The sequence below is a fragment of the Neovison vison genome, chromosome 12 (genome assembly GCF_020171115.1).
Source record: "Neovison vison isolate M4711 chromosome 12, ASM_NN_V1, whole genome shotgun sequence".
Lineage (NCBI taxonomy): Eukaryota > Metazoa > Chordata > Mammalia > Carnivora > Mustelidae > Neogale > Neogale vison.
Window position 1 is genome coordinate 14,598,403 of NC_058102.1, and position 16,689 is coordinate 14,615,091.

The 16,689-nt window shown below is 42.4% G+C and overlaps 1 protein-coding gene across 3 annotated transcripts in view; it reads left to right on the forward strand.

Moving 5' to 3' along the window:
• Positions 1–3,639: 3,639 nt before the first annotated feature.
• The window catches only part of PRDM4 (PR/SET domain 4), a 29,377-nt gene continuing 16,327 nt past the window's right edge, over positions 3,640–16,689 (forward strand). For 2 of the 3 annotated variants that reach the window (XM_044226572.1, XM_044226574.1), the window contains exons 1-5: positions 3,765–3,879; positions 4,076–4,342; positions 8,786–8,919; positions 10,760–10,945; positions 12,409–13,203. In XM_044226572.1, the coding sequence (XP_044082507.1) occupies positions 4,332–4,342; positions 8,786–8,919; positions 10,760–10,945; positions 12,409–13,203 (1,126 nt within the window). In that variant the 5' untranslated portion in view covers positions 3,765–3,879; positions 4,076–4,331. Of the gene's footprint in view, positions 3,697–3,764; positions 3,880–4,075; positions 4,343–8,785; positions 8,920–10,759; positions 10,946–12,408; positions 13,204–16,689 lie in introns of those variants that run through there. The other variant, XM_044226573.1, reaches the window with a different exon arrangement.

A 16,689-nucleotide genomic window follows, 5' to 3' on the forward strand; every position in this document is an offset into this window, starting at 1 on the left:
TTTTTCTGTAAGTCTCCAAGGAAAGCGATATGTGAGTTAATAAGCATAGTGTACAGTTATGCCAGTTTAAATTTAATGTATGTATTTATTTGTAAAGATTTATTTATTTATTTGAGAGAGAGAGAGAGAGAGAGCACGAGATGAGAAGGGTCAAAGGAAGAAGTGGACTCCTTGCTGAGCAGGGAGCCCGATGTGGGGCTTGATCCTGGGACTCTGGGATCTTGACCTGAGCCGAAGGCAGGCACTTCACCGACGGAGCCACCCAGGCGCCCCTAATTTTCATTTATTAATCAAATATTTATTGAGCTCCCAGTATATGTCAGGTATTGTGCTATCTCATATAGCATTAAATCAGATAGACATGGATCTTGTTCCCAAAACTTAAAATCTACTTGGCAAGACAGAAAATTAAACAATTAATTATAATAAAATTAAGAATGATGAGAGAGGGGTGCCTGGGTGGCTCAGTCATTGGAGGTCTGCCTTCAGCTCAGATCATGATCCTGAGGTCTTGGGATTGAGTCCTGCATCAAGTTCCCTGCTTGGCGGGAAGCCTGCTTTCCCTCTCTCACTCCCCCTGCCTATGTTCCTGCTCTCGCTGTCTCTCTCTCTCTGCCAAATAAATGAATAAAATCTTTAAAAAAAAAGAAGAATGATGAAAGCATACGGTGACCTACTCTAAATAGACTTTCTGATGATTTTTACATACAATAAAATTCACCAATTTCAGCGTACTGCCTGATGAATTTTGACAAATATATACAATTGTGTAACCACTACAACAATCAAGATAATTTTCATCACCCTTGAAAGCTTCCTCGTGCCCCTTTATAGGCAATCTCATCCCTCCCATTCATCCCCAACTCCTGACAATCATTTATCTGCTTCCTATGACTATAATTTTGCCTTTTTAGCATTTTATATAAGCGGGTACACATAATATGTATAGTCTTTTGTGTATGAAAGATGCACTTCATCCACATATCAATATCTTCCTCTTTTTTGTTGCTGAATAGTATTCCACTATGTAGATATACTCTCATTTGCTTATGCACTCACACAGTTGGGCTGTTTATAGTTTAGCACTATTACAAATAAAGTTTCTATGAGCATTTTGTACAAGTTTTTGTATATATGTTTTTATTTTCTCTTGGGTAGATACCTATGAATGTAATTACTGAATCGTATGGTATAAGAAATTACTAAGTTAGGGGTGCCTGGGTGGTTCAGTGGGTTAAGCCACTGCCTTAGGCTCGGGTCATGATCTCAGGGTCCTGGGATTGAGCCCCACATCGAGCTCTCTGTTCAGCGGGGAGCCTGCTTCCCTCTGCCTGCTTCTCTACCTACTTGTGATCTCTCTCTCTGTCAAATAAATAAATAATCTCTTTAAAAAAATTACTAAGTTGTTTTCTAAAGTGGCTGTAGCGTTTTTCATTCCCACCAGCAAAGTGTGAGGGTCCTAGTTGTTTTGTATCTGTACCAACACTTGTTATAGTTGGCCTTTTAAACTTTGCCCCTGAGTTGCCTGCATAGCTCAGTGGGTTAAGCCTCTGGCTTTGGCTCAGGTCATGATCCTGGGGTCCTGGGATTGAGCCCTGCATTGGGCTCTCTGCTCGGCCGGGAGCCTACTTTCCCCTCTCTCTTTCTGCCTTCCTCTCTGCCTACTTGTGATCTCTGTTTGTCAAATAAGTTAATAAAATCTTAAAAACAAATAAACTTTGCCCCGCCTAGTAGGTGTGTAATGTTACCTTATTGTGTTTTGATTTGCATTTCACTAATAACTATTTATGTTGTTCATTTTTTTGTGTGTGTTTAATTGCCATCCATAGATCTTATTTGGTAAAGTGGCAGTTCAGATATTTTGCCCATTAAAAATAGTTGGTTTGTTTACCTCCTTATTATTGAATTTAAGGGCTTCTTTATATATTCCAGATAAAAGTTCTTTGTCAGATATTTGTTTTGCAAATATTTTTTAAAAGATTTTATTTATTTATTTATTTATTTGAAAGAGAGAGAGAGAGAGTGCACAACCTGGGGCAAGGGTAGAGGAAGAGAGAGAGGGAGAAGGAGAAGGAGGAGCAGACTTCCTGCTGGGCAGGGAGATGAAGGCAGATGCTTAACAGACTGAGCCTCCCAGGTGCCCGGTTTTGCAAATATTTTATACCCACTTCTGGCTTGACTTCATTTTGCCAACAGTGTCTTTTCAAGACAAAAAATTTTAATTTGGGGGGGGCGCCTGGGAGGCTCAGTGGGTTAAGCCTCTGCCTTCAGCTCAGGTCATGATCCCTTGGTCCTGGGATCGAGCCCCGCATCAGGCTCTCTGCCTACTTGTGATCTCTCTCTCTGTCAAATAAATAAATAAAACCTTTAAAAAAAGTTTTAATTTTGATGAAGTTCAATTTTTCATTTTTTTAGTGGTTCTTGACTTTCATGTCCCATTACAGTTACAAAGATTTTCTCCTCTATTTTCTGTAACTATTAGTTTTAGGTCTTACGTGATTCTACATAATCATGATTTTTTTACATGATTTTTACATCTCTGAAATTAATAACGTTTGAAAAGAATAGGCGTGGAAAACTGGAGTAAAATTAACCAGCCTTTTATAAAATGCACCATTATTCTCTAGACCCCAGGTTTGAATTTGGTATTTTGGGGAATACTGTGTCTCATTTACTTTCCTGACTTAGACTTCTATTTGTTGTCAACAAGAGAGCAAACCAATGTGACCTGTCAGGGTTCAGTGATTAGTTCCCCCATCTGGAGCTGTGCTTTCTTTTCATGAGAAGGGAAGGGAAACACCACGCTCACCTCTCATTCAAAACATTGTGCGTGCTTCTTTGCCCCTTTACCTGGGACTGAATTTGCAAAAGTCACCAGTCTTAACTAGACAACGAGCTATTCAAGGTCAAGACCTGTATCTTGTTTTGTTATTTCTATGTTTGAGATGTCATTCAGTAATTGATTTGTGAAGGAAAGGAGGAATTCCTGGGTCTCCGCTGTTTTGCTGGTGTCTGGAAGGTACTAGGCAGTTTGTTGTAGTTTTAATGTCCAGTCCTCACAAACTTGACATTAGAGAAAAATGATCCCATCTCGGTATTCCTAGAGCTTAGCACGGTGCTTGGCGTACAGGAGAGAAGGGCAAAGAGATGAGGGGAAGAAAATCTGTACAAATCCCACTCCCCCATTTATGACTTGAAGCAGGGAAACTGGGCATCTTCAGGTGTAACCTAAGGTGAAAGCTATTCCAGACGGATTCCCAGTTCCTCCTGGGCAACAGCGCCAACATCTTTGGGCTTAAGTCCCTTACTTCGAATCTTTGGGGCTTGCGTGGACCCACGCTTCCCCAGGAGGAGAATGACAAGAAGACTGAAACCTTGAATCTGAGGATTTAGGGGACTCAGAACACCTTTGCTACTTGCGCAGTAGCTCTGGTTGCCTAGCAACTGTGGGTCGATAGCTCGGCGCTCGATGCAATCCAGCCAGCCGGAGACGCGGCGCTCTCGGCGGAGCCTCTCGCAGCCAGGCACCCTCGGGCCTGGGTCCCCGCAGTGCGCACGCGCAGAAGGGGCTGGGTTGGGGGAGGGACGCCGGAACGCCGGCGCCGCTAGCGGGCCAAGGCGGGGAGGGGCGCACGCACGAGGGGCGGAGCGGCAGGCGCCCCGAGTGGTTGAGGAGCCGGAAACGCGCTTCGGAGGGTGCGGCCCCGAGGAGACGGCGGGCTAGGCTGGGCTGGGCCGGGCCGGGCCGGGCGGGAAACGTTAGGCCGGCGGCCCCCGGGGCGCGGGGGTCGAGCGGGCGGGGAGGGCCCGAGGCGAGGTCTGCCCGGATGAGGAACAAAGCGGTGGGGCAGGCGCGCGCGCCCCCCGCGCGACCGGCAGGTGGGCTGCGCACGGGCCCGGCCGGGGCGGGGCGAGGGCGGCGGGGCCTGCGGGCCCCACGCCGGCGAGCGGGCGAGTCAGCCGTCCGCCCCTGGGAGGCGGCGTCCGCAGCGCCTGGGCTCTCCGGTGGCGTGGGGACGGGGCCTGCATCCCCCTCTCCCGTTCTGGTGACCGCCCTTGTCCTCCCCTTCCCCAGGTTGGGCAGCCTCCCTCCCGAAGCTTCTGGAGGAAAAGCCCCGGGTGTCCCCCGGCATGCCCCATCTCGCGGCGGGGAGCGCGGCCGCCGGCCCTCGGGAGAAGTTGGGCGGCCCTGGGCGGCCGCGGGGCCGAGTGGCCGCGTTTGTGCAGCGGTTGTAAGCAAGATGCGGTAGCACGTGACCCTGGAACGCAGTCCCTGATGCCGGTTCCCCGCCACCCGTGTGTTCTTTTCTCTGACACTTGGCCCCAAGCAGATGCATCACAGGTGAGTAGCTTGGTGGGCTCCGCGCTGGTGACGTCTGTGGAAAACATTTGGCAAAGGAGAGTTTAGAGTGCCTTTCTTGGGTTTTCGATGCCGTGGGGGAGGGTTACAGGTGCGATTTGCAGATGGATATATGTCCCAAAAGGATCGAGAAATCCAGAAGCCAGAATTGGGTTGAATATACTCTGATTCAACCAGATTTACTCCAAATGTGAATAGTTCCAGATAGCCACACATGGATTGTTGGCTCATTGACATTTTCCCTATGCCGTTGAGTTACTTGAGCTTTTAATATCTTTTTTTTTTTTTAAGATTTTATTTATTTATTTGACAGAGATCACAAGTAGGCAGAAAGGCAGGCAGAGAGAGAGAAGGAAGCAGGCTCCCTGCTGAGCAGAGAACCCGATGCGGGACTCGATCCCAGGACCCTGAGATCATGACCTGAGCCAAAGGCAGCGGCTTAACCCACCAAGCCACCCAGGCGCCCTTAATATCTTGATTTGAATTCCAGAGTGTGTTTTTAGCTTTTCACCATCCTTCCCCTTGATTTTTGCTGGTTATCCTTTGACTTGGACGGTAATGTGGAGAAATTAAGTTCTTAATTTTGCAGGTAGAAATGATTAGTTTTGCAGATTTCATGCTAATGTTTGAAGTATTTAATCATACCATGTCAGTACAGAAATATGCTGGATATAGTTATGTCTGGCTATTCTTTTGGGACCCTTTCATAGGATGTATGTTTAGGATGGAGGAATATAAAACAAATTCACTGAAGTTGCTGAAACTGCCCCTTGCATTTTGCAAAGTGCCTGCATTTCAGTTAGCTTCTTTTTTTTTTTAAACATGACTAATTTTTTTTTTTTAGATTTTATTTATTTAACAGGGAGAGAGACAGTGAGAGAGAGCACAGCAGTGGGAATGGGGGAGAGAGAAGCAGCCTCCCTGCCCAGGAGGGAGCCCCATGTGGGGCTCTATCCCAGGACCCCCGGATCATGACCTGAGCCAAAGGCAGACGCTTAACAACTGAGCCACCCAGGCGCCCCTCATTTACCTTCTTATATGTCATTCTAAGAAAACGGCATAAGATTCTAAGAAAAAGTCATTAGCAACTGGCAAATGATTTATTCCTGGGTCAGTTAGAAACACACACATAAAGTGTAGAAGTGTGAAAGAAATGATTTTACCAGGAGTGAGTAGGAAGAAGAGAGAGGTTGGTATGATTTTGGCCCTTCTTCCCAGATTGCTTCCCAGAAACTCCTGTGAGAAAGGTAGGTAGAATAGAATTGCACTTCAGAGAGAGTCTTTTGAGGATCATATTGTAAATTCCTCCCTTCATCTGCTTTCCCTCTGCGAGATACTAGTTACCTTTGGTTTATGGCTGCTGAGGTCATCAGGTTTTAGTGACTCACAACGAAGCAGAAATCTGCTGAGGTTCTCACATTAAACTCTGGTTTGAACTGGTTTAAGAGAAGGCCTAGGAGTCAACCTAGAAACACCATTTTGATTTTTATCTGGAGAGTAGGTACACAGATTAATATTCGGGAATTTTTAGAATGGGATTTGAAGCTGTAGACTTTTAAGTGTACTTTAAAAAATTATTGTAACCCATTTGTTGTAACCCCCTGCTCCAGTGGTTGTAGAGTTTTAGTTATATTTGTAGCTATAAAAAGTTACGGGAAAAGTCCGTTTTAAACCAACCCACGCCTAGAAACTTGGAAAATTAAGGTAGCTATTGTTTCTTTAGGCTATAAAGGTTTTTTTGCACTCTTTATAGCGTAATTAAATACTGTTATTAATGTGCTCTCCTTTGTAAGGTGTACCTCATTTGTCATGTACTTCTAGTTGCCTTTCTAGTGGCGATGAAAATGCATTGCTCCATCCATCTCAAATATTTCAGAGTGCCTGTTCTCCACTGTGAGCCATGTTCATTTTATTAATGTCTGAGAGTTTAGTTTAATGAGCTACGTGGCCTGGGGTAAGATTAAAGCCTCTGGATGTAGAATAATGCAGGAACAGGTCTACATGGGACTTTAAACACAACCCGTAATATAAATACACAGATCCTAATTATTGGAACTGTGTAAAAGGCAAATGGTTCTTTTAGTGTAATTGTCTAATTGTAGTTAACAGCTTGAGTTTCTGGAGTTTCTTTTTAAAACTTTTTTTTATTTTAGGGTCCCCTGGGTGGCTCAGTCGGTTAAGCATCTGCTTCGGCTCAGGTCATGAACTCAGGGTCCTGGGATCCAGCCCTGCATCAGGCTCCCTGCTCAGCCGAGAACCTGCTTCGCCCTCCCCCTCTGAGTGGTGTCCCCCGCCCCCTCAAATAAATAAATAATAAAGTCTTAAAAAAAATTTTTTTTATTGTAGTTGACATACAATGTTGTATTAATTTCAGGTGTTGACATACAATGTTATATTGGTCTTACGTGCACAACATACTGATTTGGCTTAGATTTCTTAAATTGGGAGACCTGGATTTAAATTCCAACTGTCACTTGTTATATAATCTTGGGTTAAGTTTCTTAGCCTCTCTGAGTCCGTTTTCTCATCTCTAAAATGGGATCAAGAATAATACCTACCTCACAGCAGTTATAAGGATTAGGTGAAATAATTACATGTAAATTACATGTAAATCACTTAGGTCAGTAAGGGAGTAGTAAGTGTGAGCTATTATTTTCAGGTTTATTGATAGCTGATACTGCCATTTTTCAGATTAAAATCTATTTAGGTTTGCTTTCACTGCTAAGGAATATGTAGATCCATTTGATTCCTCCTTTCCTTCTTTACTCCTCCCATGGGATAGCCACAGAAGAGCTTGCATTACTGTGCCCTATGCTTACTCTCAATATAGAATTGGAGATTTTTCTTTTTTTTTTGGTAAAGATTTTATTTGAGAGTTAGAGATTATAAGCAGGGGGGAAGGGTAGAAGGAGAAGCAGACTCCCCACTGAGCAGGGAGCCTGACTCAGCACTGTAGGGCTCTATCCCAGGACCCTGAGATCATTACCTGAGCCAAAGGCAGACACTTAACTGACTGAGCCACCCAGGTGGTCTGGGATTGGAGGACTTTGGTAACCTTCGGATAACCTGTTGGCTAGCTTATTGAAATTATAATGTTTATAATATGGCAGTCTCCAATTCTGACATAGCAACTAATAGTTCTTTTTTTTAAAAGATTTTATTTATTTATTTGACAGAGAGAAATCACAAGTAGATGGAGAGGCAGGCAGAGAGAGAGAGAGGGAAGCAGGCTCCCCCCCGAGCAGAGAGCCCGATGCGGGACTCGATCCCAGGACCCTGAGATCATGACCTGAGCCGAAGGCAGCGGCTTAACCCACTGAGCCACCCAGGCGCCCCGGAACTAATAGTTCTTGATAGCCTCCAAGAGCAGGCAACTTGCTCAAACAAGTGTATTTTTTTTTTAAGATTTTATTTATTTGACAGAGAGAGATCACAAGTAGGCAGAGAGAGAAAAGAAAGCAGGCTCCCCGCTGAGCAGAGAGCCTGATGTGGGGCTTGATCCCAGGACCCTGAGATCATGACCTGAGCCGAAGGCAGAGGCTTTAACCCATTGAGCCACCCAGGCGCCCCAAACCAGTGTATTCTGATAATACTGTTAAAGATAATGTAAGATAGGTTGCAAAGAAAAGGTGATTCTCAGATTTTTTGGCTTGACAAAAATGGTCTGTAGATTTGAAAAAAAAAAAAAAAAGGTTTGCTGTATTGAGAAATTTTTTGGCAATGTTTTGCAGCATCTGTGCTCTTCTGCTTAATTGCTAGGATTTGGTGCATATGACATGTCCTCTTTGAGACTGGTTTCCTCATTTATTTTGACGAATTGGTGAAAGAATATGAAGTAAATTTTTATAAAATATGTAGCATAGCAAAGCTTACATAACGAACCTCGCTATATGGCAGATATTATTAAGATTTTTATATGGAATTTTAATAAAATCTAATCCATGGTGGAAATACGGTGCTTCTTCACACAGTTAATAATCTAATTCAGATTCTGTATCACTGTAACTCTTAGTAAAAAAAAAAATTACCTTGTGAGTGAGTTAAACTCTACAAAAGTCTCGTTTGAAGTAACAAATAGGCCATCTGAAGAAAATATTGTGAAAGAAAAAACTTAGTGTTTGAATAAAAAACCAAACTCTTACTGCCGTGTGCTCTAAGGATTGGAGTCTGCTTCAGTCAGTGTGCATAGGGTTTGAGTTAAATCCTGTTTCTGCTTTGTGACATTGAGTTAATGACTCTGAATCCCAGTTTCCTTATCAGTAGAAAGAATAAGACCCTCCATCTCAGAGAACTGTAAGCATAAAAATGAAGTAGTAGTTGGTCAGCTCTCATTTCCTTACCCCCATCATTTCAGGTTCTTCCGTAACTTAAATGGAATCACTGAGGTAAGATTTTGCCTAACTGGTTGTGTGTGCTCTTCCTTAGGATGAATGAAATGAACCTGAGCCCAGTGGGGATGGAGCAGCTGACTTCATCCTCTGTGAGCAATGCCTTGCCCGTCTCAGGGAGTCATCTAGGGTTGGCTGCTTCCCCCACTCACAATGCCATCCCTGCTCCAGGTGAGCGGTAAGGGAGAGCGACTGAATTTCCACACTTAATTGCATAATTGTTCTCAGTGGATCCCGAAGGGGGAGAGAGCCCCTTTAAGAGTGTAAAGGAGAAGCCAAGCAGGTCTGAACATCAGTTCCACATGTGGCACCATCATGGAGGAAATGTTTCTGGAGTTCTAGTGGAGAGGAGTAGCAGTTCTTTCTGATTAGTTCTCTTGTGGGGTTGGTGGCCTTTATCTAGAGATGTAGTTGACTTCATATTTTATCTAGGTTTATCAGTTCATCTGGTTCACACCCTTGGTACCCTGTCCCCGGGTTAATAGAAGGGAATGAAAGTTACTCTACTAACTGTTCCCAGAAATTAAGAGAAATTGAGCTTTATTTTTTTATTATATTGCAACAACTGCAAATGCCCCAGGCTTAGAATTCACAGAGGAGCTCAGAGATGGAGCTCCTACATGAAACTCCCATGAGCCTCAGTACTCAGAGGAATACTGTAGAAAAAGCTCATTTTCCCCCATCGCTATACTTGTAAAGCCTTTTTATTTGTTTTCTTTTCTTTTTCTTTTGAAACAGAGAAGAAACAAGCTATTCTTAATGATCTGTGATGTCGTAATGTATTGGGCTTTTATTCTTTTGAAGATTTTATTTATTTATTTGACAGAGAGGCACAAGCAGGAGGTGTGTGAGAAGGAGAAGCAGGCTTTCCACTGAGCAGGGAGCCCGAGGTAGGGCTCGATCCCAGGACCCTGGGACCATGACCTGAACAGAAGGCAGACGCTTAACAACTGAGCCGCCCTGGTGCCCTTGTATTGGGCTTTTTAAAATCAAAATTAGAGTTAATGCAGACATCTGGCTGGTTCAGTCGGTGGAACATGTGACTCTTGATTTCAGAGTTGTAAGTTTGTAGAGATTACTTAAGAATAAAATAAAAATGTTTAAGTGTATTTTAAATCTTTAAGTTGTTTAAATAGTTCTCTGTAGGGAACTACCTGCTTAATTGCTAATTGCAGTGCTAAATAAATTCATCTAAACTAGGTCTCCACATTCCTTTCAGTGTCCATAAAATAAATTAAAAAAATTTTTATTAGTATTTAACTTATTCGATTAATGAGGCATTAATCAAAAGGAATCTTAGGCATTCGTTTTAGTGAACACTCTTATTATGGAGGAAAAGCATATTAAAAAATAATGCCACAGGCAAAAATAATGCAAATCAACACTGCTCAAGTTAATGAGTCTTCATCATTATTCTTAGGCATGGTAAGAGTCACTTCTACACCTTGCACGTATAATCCAAGGTAGATGTAATCTAAAGTTTAAATTTTTTTATCACAAAATACACATGTACAAAAGACTGTATAAAAGTATATTTATACAGTTTTGGATTTAACTTCTAAGTATAAACATATCTATGAATTTTTAAAAAGTAAAACATTCTCACCATATAAAATGGTAAATGTAAAAAAGTAAAAAAAATTCACAATATCAGGGCTCCTGGGTGGCTCAGTGGATTAAGGCCTCTGCCTTCAGCTCAGGTCATGATCCCAGGGTCCTGGGATTGAGCCCTGCATTGGGCTCTCTGCTCAGCAGGAAGCCTGCTTCCCTCTCTCTCTCTGCCTGCCTCTCTGCCTGCTTGTGATCTCTGTCTGTCAAATAAATCAATAAAGTCTTTAAAAAAAAAAAAAGACACATTTGTGGATGTCTGCATAATACTGTCTGGGGATATAAAGGGCTATTAAGAGAGATTTCCCCCCCCCCATATGCAGAAACCTTCCTAAGAGTAGTGATTATAGAGAGAGTTTTTAAGTACTTACCTTGTTTTAATTGAGAAAAAAATATTTTGTAGGTCTGCCAGTGGCAATTCCAAACCTGGGTCCCTCCCTGAGCTCTTTACCTTCTGCTTTATCTCTGATGCTCCCAATGGGTATCGGGGATCGAGGGGTGATGTGCGGGTTGCCTGAAAGAAACTACACCCTACCTCCGCCACCTTACCCCCACCTGGAGAGCAGTTACTTCCGAACTATTCTACCTGGTAAGTATTCTGGTTATTTGGGCCATTAGAAGAAAGAATAGAGCCTCCTCTTAACCTTCCTACTTGAAGACTTGAATAACACTTTTTTCTGTTTGTCAGTATTGGATATTAATCTCTAGGTGGGTAAAAATACATAGATTTTTGTACCTTTCCTCTTAGAATGTACAGATAACACATTATTAATATAGCAGTTTGACTAGACTTAATTTCTTAATGGCACATAAAGAAATTTTTTTTCTCCTTTTTCCTCCAGTATTTCCTAGGTTCAATTTTTATAATTCTGCAGTTGTAATTCTTGTCAACCACATGTCCTGCTAGTGTCATTGTTTATTATAAATTAAAGTTTGTTTTTTTTTAAGTTTACTGACTTTTTATTCTAAGTGTATATTTATTTTACAAAATTTAGCAAATAGAGAACCACTCATAGTCCCTTCATCCATCTTTTTGGTGTACTTCCTTCCTGCCTTTTATCTTGGTGTATAGAATTTTTACTGTTTTTCATAATTAAGACTATACTATCTATATGATTGTATATCTTTACCTTTCTCCACTTCATATTTTTATGTAGTTATTTTCCATAACTGCTGCATGGTTTCCATAATTACTCTTTTTACTGCTGCATTACAGTCTACTGAATGGATATTCCATGGTTTATTTATATATCAATCTTTCTTGTTGGACACTTTGGTTTTTCTAGGTTCTTGTTACTATTGTAGGAATGACTTTGTGTATAATATCTATAAAATGCATTTAGGCAGGATTATCCTAAGTGGAATTTCTTGTACAAGAGCATATGAATATTTTTGGAATTCTTTATACGTAAGCCTTCCAAAGAGGTTTTAGTAACTTACACTCCTACTGGCAATGCAGCAAGTACCATTTCACCACATCCTGATAAGCCCATGTGTTCAACTGTTTCTTTTGGTTTTAATAAAGCAGATTCAGTTGTGACTTTTGTTTTGAATAGAATCTAATGTGCTATGATAGTTTAATAACTTAAAACTAGGTTATATTTAAATTTTCTTAATTAAATTTTTCATGTGGAAGACCTGCTTTTAAATCATTTTACTTTTTAACTTTGATAGAACAAATTTCAGCTCCTTGGCTCTCAGGAATTCCAACTATGTATATTTTAAAGGCATCATTTAAATGCTTAATTTCCAGTGACTTCAAAGGAACATAGTTAATCTTTTACAGTTTCTCAGTTTCACAGGGAAAACTGAATTATGATATATGTATGTTGCTGTTTATAAAGTATATATATATCAGTTTAACCAAATAAGGAGCTAGAAGATTATTTTATGGTCTACTTATGTTGCTATTTTTATAAAGTATATCAGTTAAACCAACAAAGTAGTTAAGAGATTTAGTTAAATTTGTAAGGAATATGGTTTCTGGCATTTGGAATTCCTTATATTTAACGATGTCCTAACAAGTGGTATCTCATCTTTTCCTTTTCTCAGGCATTTTATCTTATTTAGCTGACAGACCACCTCCTCAGTATATCCACCCTAACTCTATAAATGTTGATGGTAATACAGCATTATCTATTGCCAATAACGCTTCAGCTCTAGATCCCTATCAGTCCAATGGAAATGTTGGATTAGAACCAGGGATTGTTTCAATTGACTCTCGCTCGGTGAACACACATGGTGCCCAAAGTCTTCACCCCAGTGATGGCCATGAGGTGGCCTTGGACACAACAATCACTATGGAGAACGTCTCTAGGGTTACCAGCCCAATCTCTACAGATGGAATGGCAGAAGAACTTACAATGGATGGTGTCGCAGGCGAGCATTCCCAAATCCCAAATGGCTCCAGAAGTCACGAACCTCTGTCTGTAGATTCTGTGAGCAACAACCTTGCAGCAGACACTGTAGGACATGGTGGTGTGATACCCATTCATGGGAATGGCCTAGAGCTCCCTGTGGTCATGGAGACAGACCATATTGCAAGTCGGGTCAACGGGATGTCTGACAGTGCCCTCAGTGACTCCATCCACACCGTGGCCATGAGCACCAACTCTGTAAGCGTGGCACTCTCTACCTCACACAACCTCGCCTCCCTAGAATCTGTTTCCCTTCACGAAGTTGGCCTAAGCCTAGAACCTGTGGCTGTCTCCTCCATCACCCAGGAGGTTGCTATGGGGACAGGTCATGTAGATGTATCTTCAGACAGTCTTTCTTTTGTACCACCTTCACTGCAAATGGAAGACTCCAATTCAAACAAGGAAAATATGGCAACCTTGTTTACAATTTGTGAGTGTGTTTAGCCTTTTTCTTTTGGAAATATTGGTAGATAGGGCCAACGTCTCTAACAGATTTAATCACAAAGTCAGACATTAAGGGAGTATAGAAAGTGACTAGATATTGGAATTTTTCTTTGTGTATTGTTCTTTATATTAATGTGCCTTTTCCTCAGATAAGCCAAATGACATATAAGCATTTTGTTGGTTCTACAGTATTCTGAAGTAAGGAAACCATAGTCGTTTCCTTCTGTATTTTACAGATAAGGTCAGCCCAATAGTATTCAAGATATTTCCCTGGGTTTCAGAAGTAGATATAATAACTTTAGTTATTATAGAAGTAAACTTCAGTGAGATATTGTCTGTGTCATGCTATGTGTTTTTTCCAATGTAAGACAAATTTGTTAGATCATGTGTACTTTTTTATTCCCATGGAAAAATGTAGGAAGATACAAATGCAATTTTTATTTTTGTTCAGAATGCATATAAATTACTGTAGTTGGGCACGTAGAAGTTTTTCTACGTGGGACAACAATAACAGAAAGCAGTGTAAAAACTGTTCATTTGTTGTTGTCACTGCATGCTTCATTGGTGCAGGAAATGTGTGGAGGGCTTACTCTGTGCCAGCCTCTATGCTAGATGCAGGGTAGAAAACAGTGTGTAAGAGACAATACATGGGGGGCGCCTGGGTGGCTCAGTGGGTTAAAGCCTCTGCCTTCGGCTCAGGTCATGATCTCAGGGTCCTGGGATTGAGCCCCACGTCGGGCTCTCTGCTCTGCAGGGAGCCTTCTTCCTCCCCTCTCTCTCTCTGCCTACTTGTGACTTCTCTCTCTGTGTCAAATAAATAAAATCTTAAAAAAAAAAAAAAAAGAGACAACACATGCCTTTAAAGAGATTATAGTCTGATGGGAAGCATAGGCTAGTAAACAAGCTATTACAATATAGTATGGTAAGTGGGAAGATGGGATTAAGTGGAGGTCTCAAAGAGCCTGGGGGGGGCATCTAACCAGGCCATGGAGGGAATAGAGAAGACTTACTAGGGGAGGCTCTGCATGTGTTAGCACAGACCTGAAGGGCAGGAAAGATGTTGGCAGCTGAGTATCAAGAAGAACAGTGTCCCAGACAGGAGCTGGCACCCGTAAGTGCCTAGAACTAAAAGAATTTTGTGTGGTTCAAAATTGCTGAAGTATAATATGGGGGTAATGAGAAAGAAGTAGGAGCCAGAATACAAGGGTCTTCTAAGACCAGTCAAGGGTCTTAAGGAGTGAGGTTTGGGATGGGGGCTCTCTGCAGCGTGAGGCGAGTGGACAGGTAAGGAATAGGATGCCGTAATTTCAGTGAAAGGTGATTTTCTAACCTAGAGTAGAGGTAATGATGATGAGAAAAGTGGGGAATATTTACAAAGAACTTTGTAGAGCTTGCCGATGGGTTGAAGTTGGGGGAGAGATTGGTTGAGGAGATAACCCTGGTTTCTGGCATGGGAAACTAGGTGGGTAGTGGTACCACTCCTTAGGATAATGGTGGAGGAGGACTGCCTTTTCGTTTGTTTTTGAGGAGTGATATTGACTCTGGTTTCTGACATACTGATTTCAGTGTATAAAATACCCAGGAGAGATGTTTATTGAGATTTTAATATGGAGCACAGAGATCTGTCTGCAAATATTCAGGGATCCTGAGTATCAAAACATTATTTATGGGCTCCCGGGTGGCTCAGTTGGTTAAGCAACTGCCTTTGGCTCAGGTCATGATCCTGGAGTCCTGAGATTGAGTCCTGCATGGGGCTCCCAGCTCCATGGGGAGTCTGCTTCTCCCTCTGACCTTCTCCCTTCTCACGCTCTTTCTCACACTCTCTCTCTCAAACAAATAAATGTTAATAAATAAAACACTACTTACAGCCATGGATGTGGGGTGGAATGATCTCCTAGTGAGTGGAATGGAGGAAGGCTGGGGATGCCAAGACAGTGGTGGAGGAAGAACTTCCGAAGTAGACTGAACAGGAGGGTCAGAGGAGTAGGACAAAGCTTCTGGTGCCTCAGGAGCCAAGCAATGAGGAAAACTGTGCTAATCTTTTGAAATCTGGAAATTATAATTTTAAAATATCTTAATTTGGGAATGTGATTAATGTAGGCTCTTCCACTTAGCAGACGAGGTGTCCTAAATAAGTATTGATTTTTTTTTTTTAAAGATTTTATTTATTTATTTGACAGAGAGAGATCACAAGTAGGCAGAGAGGCAGGCAGAGAGAGAGGAGGAAGCAGGCTCCCTGCAGAGCAGAGAGCCCGATGCGGGACTCGATCCCAGGACCCTGAGATCACGACCTGAGCCAAAGGCAGCGGCTTAACCCACTGAGCCACCCAGGCGCCCTGATTTTTTTTTTTAAAGATTTTATTTATTTATTTGACAGAGAGAGATCACAAGTAGGCAGAGAGGCAGGAGAGAGAGAGGAGGAAGCAGGCTCCCTGCCGAGCAGAGAGCCCGATGCGGGGCTCGATCCCAGGACCCTGGGATCATGACCTGAGCCGAAGGCAGAGGCTTTAACCTGCTGAGCCACCCAGGCGCCCTATTGATTCTTTTTTAAGTGGGCATGTGGAACCTCTTGCTCCTTTGTGTGTTTCTTTAAAAATGAGCTGTGCTGGTATGCCTGGTGGCTCAGTCAGTTAAGCATCTGCCTTCAGCTCAGGTCATGATCTTGGGGTTCCGGGATCGAGCCCCGCATTGCGCTTCCTCCTCAGCAGGGAGTCTGCTTCTCCCTCTCTCTGCTCATGCTCGCTCCCTGTCTCTCTCAAATACATAAATCTTAAAAACAAGGAAATGAAATATAATTCCCATATGCATTTTAAATTATACAACTTAGTGGTTTTTAGTATATTGACAAGATTGTGCGAGCAGCACCACTATCTAACTCCAAAATGTTTGCATCACCTGGTAGGTATGCTCCGCTAGGAGCCGTTCATCATTCCCACCCTTCTAACCCCCTCCCTCCCCACAGCCGTCCTCAGTAAGCACTAATCGACTTTATATAGATTCACCTGTTCTGGACACTTCATATAATGGAAGCATACGACGTGTGGCTTTGGGTGTCTTCCTTCCCTTAGCATAATCATTCATGTCCTGGCAGGTATCAGTCCTTCGCTCCTCTTTCGGGCTGAATAATAGTCTGTCATGTGACTGGACCACATTTGTTTATCCACCTTTCATTCATGAACGTTTGGTTGTTTCTCCTGGTGCCTGTCAGGAATAATGCTGCCATGAACGTTCATTTACAAGTTTACAAGTTTTTGTATGAGAATGTTTTTAAGTCTCTTAGATGTATATTTAGCAGTGGAATTGCTCCGTGTTTAACTTTTTGAGGAACTGCCAGACTGTTTTCTGAAGTAGTTGTACCATTTTGAATTCCCAGCATCAGTGTGTGTGTTTTCCAGTTTCTCCACATCTTCTGAACACTTTCTGTTATAGCTGTCTTACTGGCCGTGGAGTGGGTGGGAAGTAGCATCTCATG